The sequence below is a fragment of the Penicillium citrinum genome (genome assembly GCF_028827155.1).
Source record: "Penicillium citrinum strain IBT 23319 chromosome Unknown utg000002l:1.0-3833315.0:1.0-3834789.0, whole genome shotgun sequence".
NCBI classification, from domain to species: Eukaryota; Fungi; Ascomycota; class Eurotiomycetes; order Eurotiales; family Aspergillaceae; genus Penicillium; species Penicillium citrinum.
Genome location: NW_026622687.1, coordinates 555,705 through 575,684, shown reverse-complemented (window position 1 = coordinate 575,684; position 19,980 = coordinate 555,705). Strand labels below are relative to the sequence as shown.

At 46.7% G+C, this 19,980-nt stretch overlaps 8 protein-coding genes across 8 annotated transcripts; 6 read left to right on the top strand and 2 right to left on the bottom strand.

Annotated features, from left to right (window-relative positions):
* Window positions 1–347: 347 nt before the first annotated feature.
* Window positions 348–1,823, top strand: N7469_002081 (ankyrin repeat domain-containing protein; the record flags this gene model as incomplete). The annotated part of the gene is made up of 1 exon (XM_056641001.1): window positions 348–1,823. One exon carries the CDS (start codon window positions 348–350, stop codon window positions 1,821–1,823), a length of 1,476 nt encoding a protein of 491 aa, XP_056503495.1.
* Window positions 1,824–2,106: 283 nt separating this feature from the next.
* Window positions 2,107–3,679, top strand: N7469_002080 (uncharacterized protein; the record flags this gene model as incomplete). Its single annotated transcript, XM_056641000.1, has 3 exons — window positions 2,107–2,293; window positions 2,315–2,625; window positions 3,119–3,679. 3 exons carry the CDS (start codon window positions 2,107–2,109, stop codon window positions 3,677–3,679), a joined length of 1,059 nt encoding a protein of 352 aa, XP_056503494.1.
* A 2,741-nt stretch (window positions 3,680–6,420) lies between these two features.
* On the top strand, window positions 6,421–6,635 carry N7469_002079 (uncharacterized protein; the record flags this gene model as incomplete). The annotated part of the gene is made up of 2 exons (XM_056640999.1): window positions 6,421–6,468; window positions 6,498–6,635. 2 exons carry the CDS (start codon window positions 6,421–6,423, stop codon window positions 6,633–6,635), a joined length of 186 nt encoding a protein of 61 aa, XP_056503493.1.
* Window positions 6,636–6,906: 271 nt separating this feature from the next.
* On the top strand, window positions 6,907–7,381 carry N7469_002078 (uncharacterized protein; the record flags this gene model as incomplete). Its single annotated transcript, XM_056640998.1, has 2 exons — window positions 6,907–6,914; window positions 6,976–7,381. The coding sequence occupies 2 exons, from the start codon at window positions 6,907–6,909 to the stop codon at window positions 7,379–7,381; spliced, it is 414 nt and encodes a 137-aa protein (XP_056503492.1).
* Window positions 7,382–7,940: 559 nt separating this feature from the next.
* On the bottom strand, window positions 7,941–8,978 carry N7469_002077 (DDE-domain-containing protein; the record flags this gene model as incomplete). The annotated part of the gene is made up of 3 exons (XM_056640997.1): window positions 7,941–8,387; window positions 8,499–8,878; window positions 8,912–8,978. 3 exons carry the CDS (start codon window positions 8,976–8,978, stop codon window positions 7,941–7,943), a joined length of 894 nt encoding a protein of 297 aa, XP_056503491.1.
* A 1,401-nt stretch (window positions 8,979–10,379) lies between these two features.
* Window positions 10,380–13,941, bottom strand: N7469_002076 (uncharacterized protein; the record flags this gene model as incomplete). Its single annotated transcript, XM_056640996.1, has 3 exons — window positions 10,380–13,271; window positions 13,328–13,777; window positions 13,879–13,941. The coding sequence occupies 3 exons, from the start codon at window positions 13,939–13,941 to the stop codon at window positions 10,380–10,382; spliced, it is 3,405 nt and encodes a 1,134-aa protein (XP_056503490.1).
* A 1,199-nt stretch (window positions 13,942–15,140) lies between these two features.
* N7469_002075 (uncharacterized protein) lies at window positions 15,141–16,253 on the top strand (the record flags this gene model as incomplete). Its single annotated transcript, XM_056640995.1, has 4 exons — window positions 15,141–15,293; window positions 15,447–15,548; window positions 15,607–16,179; window positions 16,233–16,253. The coding sequence occupies 4 exons, from the start codon at window positions 15,141–15,143 to the stop codon at window positions 16,251–16,253; spliced, it is 849 nt and encodes a 282-aa protein (XP_056503489.1).
* A 2,135-nt stretch (window positions 16,254–18,388) lies between these two features.
* On the top strand, window positions 18,389–18,864 carry N7469_002074 (uncharacterized protein; the record flags this gene model as incomplete). The annotated part of the gene is made up of 2 exons (XM_056640994.1): window positions 18,389–18,607; window positions 18,664–18,864. 2 exons carry the CDS (start codon window positions 18,389–18,391, stop codon window positions 18,862–18,864), a joined length of 420 nt encoding a protein of 139 aa, XP_056503488.1.
* Window positions 18,865–19,980: the final 1,116 nt, after the last annotated feature.

Genomic DNA, 19,980 nt, shown 5'->3' with positions numbered 1-19,980 from the left:
TGCCACGTAGAAGCCGCACGAAGGATATGTATAATACCATCTGACTGCCCTTCACGAGATCAATGCAAAACTCCACGCGCCCTACTCTTGCTCTTTGCATGTCCGCAGCCCCAGCTTCACCATGGTTCGTAACAGACATCATCCACCTCGCGATTGGATACTAAACTAGACAGCCCCATCTGCGAAGTTTACCGAACGAAGATTTACACCGAGTTGCGGCAAGACTTGAGTACAACGAGGTATTTGCTCTCGCTGGATCATGTCGAAATCTCTATACCAGACTTCAGCCGCCCATTGTAGCTGCCAACATCAAATGTCACAACAGCAATTTACTCGGCTTCGCCGCCATGCACAACGATAGGGACATCGCCGAGAGCCTTCTGGAGCACGGGGCAAATGTCAATGCATTCTACCAGGGTAAGACCCCGGTGATGAGGGCTCTCGAATACTCATCTTATGATGTATTGCAGCTGCTTCTGACAAGCTCGGCACTGGATATCAATCTCCAAAACCGGGCGCAAGAGAGCGCGCTGTGGTATGCCATCACATACGGAACCTTCGCTGTGCTGCGAAGCCTGCTACAGGTCCCGAATCTGAAGATTGATCTCCCACATAGAAGAGGCAGAACGGCACTCCATCTCGCGGTTTGGTGGGGCAAGACGGAGCTGGCGCACTTACTCCTCTCCAGCGGCAGCGATCCCTTTTTTATAGATGACTGTGGCAAGTCGCCGCGTGCATGGGCATGGCGCATCGGCCGGCCATCCATGAAGTGGATTTTTGTCAGTGGACGGGACGGAGGGCCATCACTCTCGTTCTACAGGCCAGCGGCCGGCTATCAGAGGGGCGATCACAATGAGCTCCCGCTCCACCAAGCGGTGGCTCATGGGTCTGCAGATGCTATCAAACTCCTTCTGGCGCAGAAAAACCCAGCCCTGGAGGCCCATGATCAGAACGGAGACACTCCCCTTCATCTTGCCATTCGATGCCGACGCCTGGAGGCGATGGAGGCGCTGCTGGACCACCCGCAGGTCAATATCAACTGTCAAGACAGAGACGGCAATACACCGCTCTGGCTATCGACATTTCTGTCGCACGACGATACGACCAGGAGGATCCTGTCTGCAAAAGGCATTGATGTCAACTTTGTGGGGGGCCGTGGTCAGACCCAATCCGTCTCGGCGTCTCTGCACCATGTGGTCGCAAGGAGGGATACCGTCGCCCTGCGGTGGCTTCTCGAGATGCCTGGCATTGACCTCAACCTCGGTGTGGCAGGCATCTCTCCTTTTTCTGCGGCAACCGCGAACGGCAACATTCACGCGATGATGATGCTCTTGAACCAGGGGGGTGTGGAAATCAATGCCACAGATCTTGCAGATCCACCCCTGTGTCGTGCCGCGGAGAATGGCCACCGGGAGGCAGTACACCTGCTAGTGCGACAGGGCGAGTCGCTGGCGGTCAACCAAAGCACCATTGGGGCCCAAGACACTGCGTTGTGTATCGCCGCCCGGGCAGGTGACTCGGAAATGGTGCGGATCTTACTACGACACCCTCAAGTCGACCCCAACCAGGAGAACCGGTGGCTTCAGGACCCCTTGATGCTTGCGGTGAGAGGGAAACACATGATCATTGTCGACGTGCTTCAGCAAGACCGAAGGTTGCGGCACGGGAGTTTGCTGAGATCGCTGGAGTTTGCCGAGGAAGGTTTGATCCGTGAGGCCCTCCAGAATCGTGTTATTGATCTCAACAACCGTTTCCGAGCAAAGACAGCCTCGCTATCGAAAAGGAAGTTTGCTGGTTTGCTCAAATGCAAATCGAAGTGTTGAAGACTGACAGTCACCCGGGATCACCAACTGTTACAGAATTGTAGCCCCCTCATTTTTGAGCCGCCCTACTTTTGTTCTCCATCTATGAGTTGAGCTGGACCGAATTTTCAGCGATCCAGACATGCAACAAAACGAGACACCATTCTCGAGAAAGGGCTGGTACTTGCGGGTGATCTGATTTATAGATCGTGCTGGGCTTTGCATAATCTCTCTGATGATAGCAATATATACAACCCTGCCGCGAGTACTCGTCTGATTCACCGTATTGGATTTTGTATACAGAATGGACACACCATATCTTCCTCCGTCGATTGAGCGACCCACGGAACGACAGCGTCGTTTTCACGTTTACCTCGGAGACGATGCCGCTGTCGACCTGCATGGCATTCCCCCAGCAATTTCGATGGGCACGAGTCATATTTGCAAGGTTAGATTCTTTCTACAGAAGCGGAAGATATCGAGACTCATTGGTAGAGATTAGACTTCTATAGACACCGTCGGCTCTTTGACTGCCGAGGCCCAGCACATTCTATACCGATATTCTACCATCGCGAGATCAGCCCTCAACATGCTCGACCTCTTTCTATGTCCATGGAAGTGCTATGTCGTCAAGTCTGCAGAGCAGATTCCACTCGAGGATGAATATATTGCACTTTTGCAGTCAAAGAAGCTGCTAAAGTGCGAGATTAAACTTCTTCAACAGCGCTGTGAAGAGCAGGTGCTGCTATTGTGGCATCGTAGACAGACAGCACACGCCATCCAGGATGCTGTACTTGCGGTCCTAAAAGAAATGAATAAAGCGGTCTATCACATCGATCTTCCTTGAGGGACTTACAGCTTCGAGGATAGACATACGGAAAACAGTGTCTGACGATCTTGTGTTCAATATCAGGGTGATCAACGGGGATACCCGGTGAGGTGTCGATGCGGCCATGATCAATCCACGGTGACCGTGCTAGTTATTTCTTTACCCGTGGAATATGATCTTTCAAGTCAAACCTGAACATCTCTTTTTCATGATTGCTAGCATAAAGTCGAGAGGAATCCTGTGCTGCCCTACGCAGGAAGCTGTAACTAGATTGTGCCTGCCTTCCTCCGCCATCTCCAGTACGAGGGCTATTCCGTATCAATGGCCGGCTTCTGTTCACTCCCCCTCCTCGAATCAACAAGCCCAACGGAGATAGATGGATGGTCCCAAAATGGTTCTTATGGCCCCAAGTCTTTCATAATCAGCTTGCACATACTGACCTTATGCAGATCGCGATGTGGACCTCGACCTCCATGCTGTTTGGCAGTCTTCCGATCTTCCAGCTGTACCCCCGTGTATCGCTACCGAACCTAACGACATTAAAGTCTTATCAATAGATTCTTTGGATACCTCGGGGTCCGACACTTACGGATTCTGTGTGGTTGACTATCTCTTCTATCCGAATCACGGTAGCCACCAAGGCTTCCCGTGGACCGGGCCGGATCCTCTGTCTCCCACGACCCAGGCGGACGATCTCTTTCTATACCTGTCGGCCTTCCTTCTGCCACAGGAGATTACCTGGGTGGAGTTCCGGCTTTCGCGGCACGACCCGTTTAGCGATGACTTCCTCGGGGAATATCTCTTCTTCGTGCCAAGGACCGGGACCTCCATCGGTAACCTCTCTCGCATACGCAGGCAAATCCTCGACCTCATCACACAATCATGTACTGCAGCCGACGCTGCTCATTTCCGATTGTCTATATGGCCGCGTCTGGACCCTATACCATACACGCAGCATTCAGAGCTATCCCTGCGGTCCACTTTACCTACCATGCCGTGCTTGGACCCGGAATTCTTCGTCAACAATATACGCCGCAACTTCCGGTAGAACGCGGTGTCCTAGCGGAAAGACAGTTAAAGTTTTCTGTAAGAGGATTGCTACAGACCTAGTGTATTTGAGTTGAGCACATCGCAAGCCAAAAAAAACCACTCGATCTTTATATACCGTATAGGATAGACTTGGAGGCGGCCTCAACTAGAGCAGAATTGTTGAAGCCTCATGTGCAATCAGCCCGCATCTCTCCTTCTGCCCCTGGATAGACTTCGCCGTTTTTGGTGTTCCTCTCTGGTTATTAAAAGCAGCAGGACATTTCGAACGTATCGCTTTTGGAGTTTGCATTGTATACAGAGGGATATGCGGAGCAGGTATTAGAGCTGACGTCACAAAAATTGGTGATTTTGTGAGCATCATATAAGAACCACGCGTTCATAGTAGGAAAGGAGACTTCGGCAGTGGTTTGGCTATTGAGGCTCACTCATCGACAGCACATTGAGCCCTGCCTTGATTCTGTGGTGGGCTAACAAGGTGACCCCAGAAGGAAAGAATGCTTCTTGAAACTAGTACCGATCTTGATATACGAACGGAGAACAGGTATTAGCTAGAGAAAGACGGGGCCGAGTATTGAGACGAAGAGGAGTCTGTATATTGATGCCTGAATAGAATGTCGAACTCTTTCATCAATTGCAGGATTGCAGGAGACTGCCGAAGAAACGGTAAAGCACACCATCGTGACATGTAAGAACTAGAATTATTCCTTTTACAGAATGAGTTGCCGGATAGACGTTACGAGAAATCCAATGAAGGTGGGGACGAAGTGCCGAATTATTGCTTCTGAAGGAGTGATGTAGCAGCGAAAAGGTAATAGTAGCAAATGGCCAAGTGAATGAGCAATGCCGGTAATGGATATCGCTGTCCACTTATAGCTCGCGGGAACAATTTAACAAGAATTGCGACGACGTTGTCCTCGAATGACCCTTGACCGATCTTGAGTCGCATCCTCTAATATATCCTGTAGCAGACGAAGACGCGTTTGGCTGGCAACCTGGCGGGCGTTGATCCATTTGCGACTCGAGTTCCGGAATCCTGATTTCCTGTAGGCTCGAGCGATCCGCGGCCCAATTCGACGATTATTGTGGCTGGGGCGTTGTTTATGAAATGTAGGTTTTCCGCAAACAAGTCGAAATTTCAATGTTTTTGAATGCCTGTAAAGCAAGCGGGATTCGGCCTTCGTATTCGCATTTCTTTTTCAGAACTGAGAGCGAATTTGTAGAAGGTTGAATAAGAATAAGTTAAACCCGGGTGAAATAACACTAGATCTGGCATCAGCCAATGATTTGCCATGGAAATTTTGCAAGGCTACACTACTGAGACATGCTAGATAGGTATCAGGCATGATTGAAGACAGCCCGCCACCCAGGCGAGGTAAGGCCATGCTCACCAAATCCCCAGTACGATTGTCATGATGTTGGACGCCACTTATTAAAAAAAGGAGTATCTAATCTACAAGGCAGCACACTGAAAGACTACCTATTTCTTTTCATTCTGGTGGGTATATATTGATTTTCATTCTCTCAAGCCATTGAATAGAAAGGCATTCTTGGCCACTTCTCTCAACGAACCTAGCCCATATACCGCTCACTTATCAAGCAATTTTCAAGGTCAGTAGCTCTCTCCCATAGAATGACTATAAACAGAATGAGCTCATGCTGGTCACAATATCATCCAGATGAACAAGACCATAGAGACCGGTATCACGACTGGATCCTGTGGAGTATGCAAGCGCTCTCCCCCAAGATGGTAGTCTTTGGAACCTCCCAAAATCAATGTAGAACCTTCACCAGAATGATGAATGCTTATTGAAGCCAATTCAAATGGCAATAATTGCTGTGGACAGATCTGTTGTCTGCGTTGCATTTTCTGTAGGGCTGAAGGAGAGTTCGGATAGGGATGCCGTGCTGTATCCACGGAAGTCAGCCAAATGCTCCAGGTGAACGATTTTACCAGAATAAATTAATAAGATGCACAGATGTCGGTGAGAATAGAGGTTGAGCATGGAGCGTCCAAGATCAATCACGTCCAATCCTAAGTCCGGAAACTATGACCCACTTACCTGGGGATGAACATGGCCTCCGACAACGTCTCATGCGTTGGCCAACAGATGTCAAAATGATGCCTCAAAAATGATGTGATACTGGAAAGCGTATCCTACGTCTTTTTGATATGACCGTTTGGTGGTGGTTGGCATTTTCACGGTCATAATGTGTTGTTGATACTGGATCAGTTCTTGATGTCTTTTCAAATGGCAAGCCCCGACGAGTTGCACCGAGAAGGAAAATAAGTCATCTACGAATAGGATGGAGATGGTAATTGAATGCCTTGTGGACTAATATATTGAATAGTTGTCGCTGATGAACTAGACAAGATGGGACCGGAATTGACAGAGGAAGGAACACACGGCCATCTCTATTACCATCCCGCTTCGGGGCCTAACTTTAGTATCTTGACGTCCTAGCAAGAAAATCAGAGGCTGATCAGCTTAGCCCACACGGAGCCCGAATTGAAAAAAAAAAAAACCAAAAACACGAAAACCGTACCGTCAACAATTTGAGTGTCATTTGTATCTGTCGACTGGGTCGTGGACCGTAATAAATCGTTCGGACATGGGAAGTAGAGTGCAGTTCCATGCTCTTGGGGCTCGAGGAAGGCCCTACTGGCCCTTCAGATGTCCCCTTCGCGCCAAGCAAGCGTTTTCACTCACCCGAAATATCCACACCGAAACTCATTCAGCCATGCCGGTTGTCATGACAGGTTGTGGCTTCGGCAGTGTACTGGGCATGGTATGTCTGATCTTACACACGATTTACAGGCTGTGCCATCTGTACACAACAAACAAAGTCCAAGAGGTGATTCTCCATCGAACGGAAGTAGCAGTGTCAATTACTGGGATCCACCATGCAACAGTGCAGATGATCTAGTCATTGTCTCAATACCTCCACAGGACTAGCAGGAAATAACCCAAGTCTGCACTCGTACATAGATCAGCAGTGGCCCTTGGGGGGGATCGGACGAGTACCGGTACACAAAATTCGAAGTAGGCTAGGTATTGAACCAGGATATGATGCTCTAGGCAGTGCGATCAGGACGCACGGGTCGAATGGGGAAGAAGACGAAGAACACCACCACCAACACCAATGTACTGCACTGAGATGAGGGGAAAGAGATGGGTAGATTGCTATCTAATGGCATTCAGCGTATTTGAAGCCTTTCGCCTAAGAATGCCCCTGTCCGGTCAACCAATCAAATCATCAAGTAATAGGCCAATCAAATGCAACATCAAATCGTAGCGGAATCCCCGCTACACTAGGTACTGTCGAAGCAACGCCTCTTGTTTTCTGGAAAGAACACCAAAATGAATATCCTATTCTGGCAAGCCTTGCCCGAGACGTCCTTACAACGCCAACCAGTGGTTCTGGCGTTGAGCGGTTGTTCAACTCTGCCCGTGATATCTGCCATTACCACCGGGGCTCACTGAGACCACAGACAATCAAGGAATTGATGTTGTTTATGTGTACAACAAAATTCGACGTGGAGTCAGAGCAGCTTGCCCTGATTGATGAGTATCTTTCTACCCAAGAGAAGCAAGCAAAGAAAGAGCAAAAGGACTCCCAGAAGAAAGAGGAGGAATTTGATCCAATTAGTGATGACGAGGAAGACCTATCTACTACTGAAGCTTCTACCGAAATCATCTAACCTCCTAGTGCGAGAGCGCTTGGAAAGAGAAGGGCTATATCGGATCAGCTAATTGAACTTGAGGATGATGATGAGGTTCCCCTGCCTGATAATAGTCACTTGGAAGAAGGGAGGACTACTAAGAGGCGTTCATCTGGGCGTGTTCCAAAGCGCTTGAGACAGGATGAGGATCTCGTATATCTTTATTAGAAATCAATCAATCCTCGCTTTTTCGACAGAAATTAATAGACGCTAAAGCAAGAATTAGTCTTTACTCCTACCTCAGAATTGTATAAGATCAAATGTAAGTTGAAAGCAAAATACTCAAAAATACAGGTGACTTGTACATAAATTATGCACGGCTCGGGGTTTGAGATGTTTTTCTTGTTTGCAGGACCGCAGGACCGCACCAACCAGGTCAGTTATGGTCGCGCATTTACGAACTCGTGTATAAATACAGTCAACTCCCGCTTATGGCACACCCTGCCATCCAACAGAATTAGTGTGCTATAAGTGAATTGTGCTAGAAGTGGTCTGGTGACTAATATTTCTATAATGATCGACATCATTACTTCCGCTTTTAGAGCCATGTCTCTTCCAGTGTCTTCTGTTCCCTCCTATCTACCTGTAGCCTAGTAAATATACCTATAAGGCCCTCTATCTGACGAATATTTTCCTCGGTAGTACCCTCTTGGTGCTGTGCCCATAGAAGTGCATCCTTCATACCATAAATAACTGCTGCACTAGATGGTAAGTCTGGTGGAGGCCCAAATATATATTCATCATTTTCATCATCACCATCACCATCACCGCTAGCGGTTATATCCAGGATAATGTCAGATAAATCAAGTTTATCAACGTTGTTTTCATCTGATGGGTCCAGGAAATTATCCAATGGCATAATCTCCTGAGCACTCCCAGAAAGCTTGCTAGTTAAGCTCTGATATAGATCATCTAACTGAAGCACTTCTGGTTGTCCTTCTATCTGACTAGTACGACCAGTAATAGTACTCTTATCAAAGCAGTTCTGTATAGTCCTATTGAGTACCTTATTACGCTATGCCTGGGTGATCCAGTGCAGAGTATAATTAAGGCTCATTTTCTTTTGAGGATCAAAGTTCCGATCAAGTATATTAACCATCCAAAGCATCCATTTTCTCCGATAATGGTGCTTTAAATTCTGGATTATACCTTGGTCCAGTGGTTGGTAAATTGATGTCGCATTCGCTGGGAAGAAAAGAACCCTGATATTAGGAGGTGGAGGTGTATCTTCAAGCGCGCATAAATGTGCAGAGAAGTTATCAAGCAAAAGTAATACTCGTCTTTGCTTGCCAATATGCTTATAAAACGAGTCGAGCCATTCTTTCATAATTCCACTGCGCATCCATGCCTTCTTATTCCAACGCCAGGTACATCCAATCGCCTTGAAATTTACCTCCCGAAGGGCTCGCGGTGTCTTTGCAGTACCAATTAACCACAGAGGGAGTCGGTCTGAACCAGTAGCATTTGTCGCAACTACTATAGTAATTCAGGCCTTATCCTTCTTTTGACCAGCATATCCATCAGTTGATAGGCCACCGTTTGGCATACGACGCCAGTAAAGCCCAGTTTCATCCATATTATAGATATTCTCCTGCTCATATTGGTCACAGACTGCCTGAATATGTTTCATCTCATCATGTATTGAGCTTGGAACGGATGCAGCTTCACCATGGAAGATATGATATCGGAGAGAGTGACGTTGTTTAAACCGGGTAAGCCAACCATCAGAGAAAAAGGCATTGGTAGTTTAGAATATTCCGGTATCTTTCTCCAGTATTCAATAGCTTTCAACCGAAGAAGTGGCCCTGTTATCGGAAAGCCAACATCCTGGCATCGCTGTTGCCATTCAAAGAGCTTGTCATCAAATATAGGCCAATACGATGCCGACGTACGCATGTTTAGACTAGCTGGGCCAGTATCAAGATGCTGGTATTTAGATGAAAGGATCCTTGAGACAGTAGCCCCATCAATAAGGCGACCAAATTGGGATTGAAACCATTCAACGCAGGCTCTCTGACAAGGTGTAGGGTGCGTTTCAGATGCATAGACGCGTAGAGCCTGTTTCTGAGCGTCAGATATACCCTTCCTGGCACGTCTGGCGGTAGGCATCCTAGCCGAAAGAGCGACCGAATTCTGCATTTTGATTGGTAGATATGTATGACTAAGCAACAGGAATTGGAGGAAAATTGTGTATGTAGAACCCCATAGAAGTCGACGCTGGGGGTCTCCACAAAACAGTCCGTACGTATGTGGTTATGCTTACGAGATATCACAGCAGGCGATAACATCGGCGAACTCCTACTTCGCAAAGATTCTGTTATTTGTGGGCAAACCGCAGCCTTTCTGCAGCCGATGATGCAGGCCCAGCAAACCACTAACAATAAGTCTGTCGTTACAATAGCCCAGAAATATGAGGCCCAATTATTCCATTGGCCATAATGAATATGGCTTTCAACAAAACCAAAATGTTGATGCCTGGGACGACGAATCCCAATATGCACCAAAGCCCGGTAATTTCTATCATTCACCAGCCACTCTATCCAACATAAGCTGTACCAACGTTGGCCCCTGCACCTTCCATCGATTACGCCTCTCCGCAACAGACTAGCCCTGTTCTCCATACCCTATGGTCGTATGTTCTTAAGAACTCAATAATTAAGAACATGTGCTAGTAACGAACAGGATACTATTCCTTTATAATGATGAGCTTGGTAAAGAGTTAGAAGCAGGGTGAGGACAGGTGAGGACGAAACTGTGCGTACAGTAGCACAATTGGCTTTTTGTACAAGCTCAAAACTGCTGCGAGCCCGAGAGCCACTCCTGCATTATCTATTCACACTACTGGTAAAACTTTTAAGATGGCTGACAGTGGAGAATCGTATTGGCAGGAATAGATTATTCAAGTTGAGAATATATAGAAAGAAAAGAAAATTTAAGAAAAAATCACAACCGCAGATCCAAAGCCAATAATTGCCGCCTATTTCTTCTTAGCGATCTTGACAACAGCTATAGAGTTTGAGGTCTGAGCAATGGCCTGCGAATAACATGACTGGGATTTCATTACCACCCTCATCCTCATTGGTTTGAAGGGGCTGTCATCCGCACCTGCAGTATTGAGGAGGTAGTCCACAGTTCCGGTTCGTTCACCATCCCTTGCTGCGGCCAGGGCATCGACAAAGTCGCCGCCCTCAGATATTATATTGACCATGGCACCTGATTCGACCAGGAATTTGACACTTTCCAGATGTCCTCCATGAGCCGCAGCCACAAGAGCACTTCCGAAATCTCCAGTTTTGGTCTGCAAATTCACATCTGCACCTGCACCCACGAGGTACTTCACAGTATCCGTGTGTCCTTCTTTGGCTGCGACAATGAGAGCACTGCCACATGGGGGACTATCCGCCTGCAAGTTTATATCTGCACCTGCTTCCACGAAGCACTTGACAATATCTGTGTATCCTTGTTCACACGCTGCCATGAGTGCCTTGACATATGCTGGATCATCCTTTTGCAAGCTTATATCTGTAACCGCTTCCCCTAAGCATTTGGCCATATTCCTGTTTCCTCGTTCACACGCTACCGCGAGAGCATTGAAATGAGGTTCACCGTTGATCTGGAAGTTCACATCCATGCCCCTTTCGACAATCATGTTGCAGATTTCGGTACAGCCGACAAGGGCCGAAATTGCGAGGACATCATTACCTTTGTTGTTTTTTTGTGTAATATCATAGTCTCCATTTTGCCACCAATCGGACAAAATAGTAGAGAACGAGTAGTAGCACATCGCATGAACCGCAGCATCTTGTGCAATCTCTCTCTTTTCATCGAAACCGAAATGTTGAAAGGAATCGCGTATGCCAGATCTGGAAAAGAAATTGCGTACTGGATGATATTCTGACTGGTAGGTGTCAAACTCGTCGTCACTGCTGAGAAAACTCAACTCCTGGATTCTTATTATCGGATCCAGCTCAGTCAACCCATACCATTTCTGGTACTGCTGGCTACTCTCCTTTGGAGAACCGAGGAATGTCTTCAGAAGAGATGACAATGTGGACTCCTGGTCATCTTGTGCTCCCTGGACATGCTGTGGCCATCTATGTCGCATGTATAGATGGAATGGGTGCACAACATGAGAAATATCACTCGGCTCTGCTTGTTTCTCAATTCTCGTGTTGACATTCTCATAATTCCCCTCGTCATACATTGTGATGAACCATGACAAGCAGGCACTGGCGGCATGAAAGTTTGCCCGTGGAAGAGTCCACTTCAACTTGACCTCAAGATACTCGCGTACCGACAGATGCGAAAATCGCCACACTTTCTGGTTGGAGTCAATTGTCAGGAAGTTCTTGCACAGGGAAAGCAATCCTTCCTCGTCAATTTCGCCAGCCAGCGAGGGTGTTTCTGCCGTTGTGTTCACGCGAATAGCACAGAGAAGATCAGAAATCGACCACGGATTCTCTGCAACAATGACCCATAACATAGCACGGTGGACGAGGATTCGATCAGGTTCCTCAAAATCTTCGATTTGACTCCATAACTCGTCGTACGCTTCATATAGATCTTTTGGCAGAGTCTTAAGTCGGTCTCTGACGGCGGCGTCCGACCTGCATGTCTGAATCTGATGGAGTTGTAGAAATGTCCATTGAAACATTCCATCACAGCGCCTAAGCAGCTCATTAACGATTTCCTCTTTCAAGTGTCGGAAAAAGGGTATTCTTTTGGAAAGCTTATTCAATTCTGTCTCGAGGAATTTTTGGATATCACTCTTGTTTAAGCTGGCGTTGATGTCAATATCTGGAGTTTTCTCAAATTGATTCAAGATTTCAGGGTTAGGACGACTTGAAATGAAAACCTTCACGGGGCGGGTTGGTTGAGATGTGAGATAGTCAATTACATCGATCAGTTCATAGCGCGAACCCGAATCACACTCGTCTAAAGCGTCGATCACAATTGTTGTCCTCTCATAAATTACCGAAGATGCTTGGATCTGATTTTTGCACTGATCGAGATCTAGGTGTGATCCTGCATCACGACATTTCATATATAACTCATGAAGCTTGATCTGGGCAGATCCGGGGTGCTGTGCAGTGGTTGAAAGCTGGCGCACGATACTTTGCAAAATTGACAGTGACTGTGAACGCTGCGGCTCGTTCTTGTCGCAATAGAAAAATGCAAATCCTTCGTTCTTTCGCGAAGTGCCCAGTTGACTCTGGATATGGTCAACGACAGTGGAGGTAAGGTAGGTTTTCCCTGTTCCTGGGGAGCCTTGAGCCCAAAAGATGGAGGAATCACCCTGCATCCAATTGACGAACTTTGAATCGTCCAAAATCCATTCACATGTGCCTGGCGCTTTATTTTTCTTGGCGTGATCGTGGTTCTTGCCGAAAGGAACTGGCGAAATCCATTCCAGCATCTCAATATGTTCCTTTTGGCCCATTTGTTGAAGGAGATGTTGAATTCCCTCGTCCAGCCGTCTTATCGGGATACCCAAAGCATCAATTTTTTCGATAATGCTATTATCAGCGTTGTCACTGCGTCTAATCTCGCACGCCGACACCGTACGCAGCAAGTCATCTTCCTGCCTGCCAATTCCCTCGAGTCCCTCAGAAACATGACCTGGATTGAGAAGAGCTTGAACGACACGCTTTGGTGTGCTTTGAGCAAACAAACTTCCCGATTCATATAAGAGATCCAGTGCGGTCTTATAGATCGCGGTCAATGCAGATTCGAGGTTCTTGGACAGAGTATCGGCAGGCGTGTTCTTTAAATACACAGACTCATATACTTGACCACGGCCGATGACGCTAACAACCTTCTCAGTAGTTGCAAGGAGAGCAGCCATTTGCTCACCCTCAATCACGGGTACCTAGAAGCAGAGAGTTAGCCATTGTAATATGAAGCGTTTCTAAGTGGGTAAAACACCTGCATAACGGATTTAATGACAGCCCAGGGAATAGCAGCCTGCGGAGGCGCAAATTGAACAGCAATATCACCGGCTTTTCCCACCCAGTCGACGATCTTGTCTGTATAGTCTCGTAGGACAATCTCTTCATCGCCTAATTTGACCTTCCAAAACTTGCTCTCGCACTCTTCTTGTCGTTTGTTGACAATACTAACCAGATCATTGATGCTGTTTTCGGTAGACTCGGAATTGGCCCCAGATGGATCGAATCCCATCTCTTTCAGCTTTTCCTGCCTTGATTCTGGTAGGGAGCCGAGAGCTCTCAGCCACAGATCTTTAGGGGCGTCTGGTGTGTTAGCTGATCCTTTGCCAGAGGCTGGATCGACTGGCGCCCCAACTGGCGCTTCGACTGGCAGTGTCGCAGGCGGAGGGTGGTCTTTCCCATTGGAGTTGGCCGGGTGGGGTTCAGTCTGAGAGACCAGCGCATCAGCATGATAAGATTCAACTAATATCTGGAGACAGCTGTGCAAGATGAAGGATTTCTTTTCCCTGCCCATGTGGTGACACGCACATCTTTTTTGGCATTCTTTTTGCTGCCATGGCGGCGAAGCTTTTGCTTGAGTCGGTCGAACATCCTGTCTACCAGGTGATATAGCACATGAGATGTCGTAGCATGAAAGCTCTGAGCCGAAACAGTGACGCGATAGCAGTATTGGCCAACTGCAAACCCAGAAAAGAATTCAAGCCTTTCTTGGGAAGAAACTGGTACTCCCACAAGCACGGGGCAGAAATTTTGTACCTTCAGGGGGCTCCTGTCTACGGCTTTGTGTGGACATTCAGCTCACATTTTTGGGAAATGATCATCGGTCCCACGATGTACTTAGATCCATAAGTAGGTTCTGTATGGGTTAAGCTAAAGCCTTCCCGTTCAATACAGTGGATGCATCGGCTTGGTCGGCTGTCATGGGGATGTTTATAGGCAGCCACGATTTGTTTGCGGGTCCAATGTGATCACAAAAACCCCACATTGACCAATAATCTGCATTGCCTTTAGACTAGTGCCTGAGTTTTCAGCTACCCACAACAGCTGTTGCCCAACCTGTTCGAGGGGCGGAGAGGATCTGTCAAAGCAGTCGGCGGGCGTTTTGCATGACCAATTAGGGAAGGGAACCTTAGTTGACGGTGATGAAAAGTCTGTATTTCTGAATGTGTTTTACCATACAATTTATAGGGGTTCGTGCATAATTTAGTGCAATACGTCCATCCTGGGAACCCATTGTTCTGCCACGTCCTACCGCGGTGGGCCTTCCGAGCACATATCGGCGATATTGCTGACAGGATCGAATTCCCTAGAGCCTCGCTTGTATCGCTTTCTGTGAGTGTCAAAGTATTCTTAAGGCTACCAACTTCACCTGCCACTTCTAGAGCCTCAGAGCCGTTGGAAATTGCTTGGCGGCAGGCGTTGCGAAATAAAGAAAATTTACCTAGCTTACGCGTAAGCCACTTACGATCCTGGCTATGACACCTAGGTCTGATTATTGAGGGTAATTCTATCAGATCTACACTGCATGTTACGATACAGTTCAAGCCGACATGGCCCGATTTACCATACAAATACTATGGCAATGTGGGCAAGGGCTGAAAACACACTAACACTGAGATAGTGGTAATTCACAGTACCCCATCTCAGGTTGACATTCTGTGTAAATAAATCACGTGATAGATTCGCTTAAGCTATATCATTATGCCCCTCCCGGTTCTTTGTCCATGACCACCGCCTTCCGCCCACAGTTCACCCTTTATATGACTTGTATCCCAAATCACTCTACAATCATGGATATCGCTACACAGGGTACATCTGGAGCACCTGGGGATGTACAGCTATATGTTGGCAACCTGTCACCGCGAGTAACGGAGTATATGCTCACTGAGATTTTTGCCAGCACTGGAGCTGTGCAGTATATTAAAATTATTCCTGATAGAAATGTGAGTAGTAAGTCGAGGCTGTGGCAGTTGCTCTAAGCATATTTTCTGCCTCTCCATATTGAATCCCATTTTGCTCGACTATTTTGTCTGCTATTGAAGTTTTAATACAATCGTTATGACTAGTCAGTTCCTAATTTTATCTTGTTACTACAGTACCAACACGGAGGCCTAAACTACGGCCTGGTTAAATACTTTGACCTGCAATCTGCTAAAACAGCAGTGCAGACCCTAAATGGTCGGAAAATCTTTGATACTGTAAGTTATTTTCTTAAGATCTTCATGAACTGTCTAATCTTTCATTTTAAACATACAGGAAATTCAAGTAAGCTGGGCCGACCAAATCCAACAAGATACAATAGACGCAACGGGTCATTACCGTGTCGTCGTGGGAGATCTTAGCCCTGAGGTCAGTAATGAAGTCTTACGCAAAGCTTTCTCTGCGTTCGGCTCACTATCTGACGCTCGAGTCATGTCGGATTTATATTCGGGTAAATCCTGCGGTTATGGTTTCCTTGTATTCCGTGACAAGACAGATGCAGAGCAAGCCATAGGTACCATGAACGGCGAATGGCTGGGATCTCACGCAGTTACAGTGAGCTGGGCCAACCAGAAACCTCAGGAGAGTTCACAAGATTCGTTTTTATATGAAACAATTGTGCTGCAAGCTCCCCCAGACCAAACAACAGTCTATGTCGGAAATCTTGTCCCTTATTGTACCCAGGCTGATCTTATTCCGTTTTTTCAATCTATTGGGTACTTACAGGGCATTGAAATGCAAGCCGACCATGGATATGCTTCCGTGCAACTAGACACACATGAGCATGCGGCAATGGCCATCGTTCAACTTCAGGGCCAAATGGTTCATGGCCGATCTATTAAATGTGGTGTATGTACTGAAAAAGATTATCTGGTTCTATCTGACATGCTAACTTCTTGAAGTGGAAAAAAACGATACCCTAGTACATAGATCCCAGCCAATTTACGCAAACCTACAGGCACCTGGAATGCCACATGACTAGTGACTGGTGACTGGTATAACGTTTAGCACACAAGTGCGAAGATGGCTCGGATTTTTGGGATCCTTCGTCATATTATGCAAATTATTGAAGCGGTTACTACGGAATGGAAACTACACAACAGCCGTGATAGAGGTGAATTACCGCGGATTCTCCACGATACTGGATTATTCAGCACTCACTCTCATTGTTTCAGTATATGTATGGTAAACCGGGGCCATATTGGAAGACATGTGTTATAACACCATTAATAGCCCCCGGTTTCAACAGATCCCATAAATATACTTACATCGATTAAATATCTCATCCATCCATTGGCCATGCATGATACTAGCCAGCACAGGCAACCTGACTACTGACAACTCATAAAATACATAAATAACGTTTGGATATAAAAAGAAGAGTCTATACTTGGAAAACGAAAATCTGCAACCCAGCCAAAGTCAGACTAGCGTGGTTCAGAATAGAGCTTGTGGAATAATCTGCGAATGTTTTCGAATATGACAGTACTATGCCGTTCCACCAGAGTCTAGCATCTTTGCATATAAAAAACGGTACAATTTCCGTCGCACGATCTGGATGTTATGACATTACCAGAAGGACCGGCGCATCCATGGTGCAGACTATAAGAGCCTTGGAGTATCCTATAGGATCAGTATTGTTTCCCATAATTTGCCAGGTAGGCAAAAAAAATTAAACACCAATAAAGCCTATGGTAAACAAATAGGGAAATAGTTTGGTAGCAGACTTGTGGCTTCGAATACATATTCTTTTAGCACTGTTTGGAGACTTTTCCAACGCAAATCAACAATCTCCTCTGACAAGCTTTTCCAAGATAGATGCAGTCACTGTGGAAAGAGGCCCAAATGAACAGGAAATATAACCTATGTGCTGGGGCTGCAAATTGGGTGCTTCTTGCTGGATACCTTATACAGTAGATGATGATGATGATTTCATTTACCCTGTCCCTTCGCGAACGATATGCAAGATCTACAACTATATATATCTCTATGCATGCAGATGCCGTTACCTACTTCCTAAACCTTGTACACACACACAATTCATTAACGCCCGGCGGCTGAGCCGAAAGGGCAACTATCACTAATCTACCAATACACGCATATTTAGGTATAAGCCGTGTCTCCTTGGAGCCCATACAGTATTTCCTTCCGTATTGGTCATCTCGGCTTTGAATATCATAGCTGGTCCCTGTGGGTTAGTATTGGTTAGTAGACTGGCTTGAAGGCGCTTCTTCAAGTGTTCAACATCCTATCCTCGGCAGTTGAAGCGCGTCTACCGTTTGTCACAAGGAGTGGAGGTTAGTAAGAAGGAAGTGTTCTATTAGTGTTCGTCGGCAGGACTAAGTGGCCTTAAGTCGACCTGTAGCGATGGAAAATCGTATTGGGGCTCGCACTGCTTCCAAATTCGGCTTCCACTTTTGATCATCGGAGGGTGACTTCCCTCCCAAGAAGGACATGTTACTTCGGTGAGTGTGGGTACATTGCAGCATTTCCGTCCGGTGCGCGGTCCACTTCCGACATCGAAACAGAAAGTGGTCCACGGTCTCTCTTGCTTGTCTACATGCACATTGATCTGTCTCAACGGCATTGATTCGAAAAAGGTATCCATTGAGTCTTGCCATGATCGTGCGGAGCTGGGCCCCTCCAAATAATATCGGTCGAGACGAACTATAATCCCACTGATGCTGGACGTTCTTTGCGATCATTTGCTCGAAAAACTTGGATTCTATCTCGACGAAATGGTTATATTTATAGGGTATTACAGACAGCTTCTCGATATATCTACCCCTCAATCAATGCCCCGCTCCCCAAAATTCAACTGAGTGTATCCATAGCAGCTGAACGGTTCAATGGGGAATAAAGCATGATCTTACTGGACCGCGTCTCGAGCCGAGGATCGATAGTCTTATTTTGCTGGTCGCATCCACTGAGCTGAAAGTGCGAGAGGGGCGCTCGCTTAATATATAATCTTCCACTCGCCCCTTTGCTGCATCGACTACCGATCTTTATTTTCTTGCATATCGCCATTTCCGTCCAATCTCTTCACAACCAACACAAAATGGCGACCGGCACATTCTTCTTGCAGGCCTCTTCTCTCAGAACTGGCGGATGGGCGGAGATTAATGGTCGCCCTTGCAAAATAATCCGGGAATCATGTTCGAATCACGAGTACCATCTTGAGGTAAAGGACTTGTTTCTTGGCAACGAGTTCAAGGCCACCTTCCACCAAGATGACAATGTGGAAGTTCCAAACGTCGAGCGAACTGAATATACTCTTGTAAAGCTGCCAATCCCTCACTCAAGCTGTATAATTAACCACTGGTTTCTCTCCAGGTGAATATCGACGCCGGAATGCTTAACCTGATGACACGGGATGGAATCCCAAAGGATGATATTAGTAACCCAAATAACGATCTTGGGACTCAGATTAAGGAGGACTTTGAGTCTGGGAAAGAGTTGCTTGTTACTGTCATCTCAGCAATGGGTGAAGAACAGGCGATTAGCTTCAAAGAGGCGTCTAAGGGATCTTGGTAGTTTATTTAAGTCGAAACAGATTTGAATGATGAACTGAAATGTGGAGCTTGTCAACCCCCGCTGTGAGCTCAGTGTTTGTATTAGTGCCTACGCGCCCCACCGGCCTTTTGACCGGTTGGTGCGCCCAAATTGAACACAAAATTTTCCATTACTACCAATATGAAGCTATTTACACAGGTTCTGGCCATGGGTCTTCCCAAAAACATTCTCCTACTGCTAAAGCAACATCTCTGGCCTGCTGGGATGCCTCAATTTGCTGTATTGATGGCTGTGGTGGTGGAGGTGGTGATTCTCCATATGCTCGCTTCCACTCCTCTCGTAGGCGTTTTTTTTTTTTGTTTATCAGCCTCTCTAGCCTTTCTTGTTGCAATTGAGCGATTAGAAGTAGTAATATATTCAGTAATAGTACTACTGAGAGGCTTATTCTTAGGCACTTGACGCTTAGTCTTTGGCCGATGTAGTGGTTGACGAGCAGCCTGCATCTGAGTAATAATATTGTTTGTAAGAGCAGTATGCTCCTGTATAACAGTATTATGGTGAAGAAAACGCTCAAGATTGCGTTGCTGCTTAGGTGTAATATTAGAAGCGATTTTAGCCAAAATGGCATGGTTTTTTTTGTAATGCCTGTATGCTTTTCGGTGGAGCAAAAGATCGCCTTCATCATAGCTAGCCTTCAAAATATCTCGGCAATGATAAATGACTTGCCAGCGCCGTTTATCAAGTAGGCCATGATGCAATTTTGGATTGCTGTCTGCATTGGACACGGTCAAAGCAGGTTGCCGATGGTTAGACCCGACCTAGCACCAATTATCAGCTGCTGCTGCAAGATGGACCTTAGTGAACTTACTGTGGTCGTGGTCTAGACGAGATTCCCAGTGCTAGCCACCATGCATCATCCCGGTCGGACTCTTGAGATTGCTAGAGTAAAACACAGCTGTGTCTCACTGCCTCTCTCTATGCCAGCATGGATTTTGGAGACCGAGGGTGTGCAGACTTGCCGTCAATGTGGCCTAGCATCAGAAAACACAATCAGACAAGAGATAACAGGCGTCAGCCCGATTGCACGTGCGAGAGGTTTCAGGCTCACTCTATGCCGCGGGGCATTGATGTGGGACA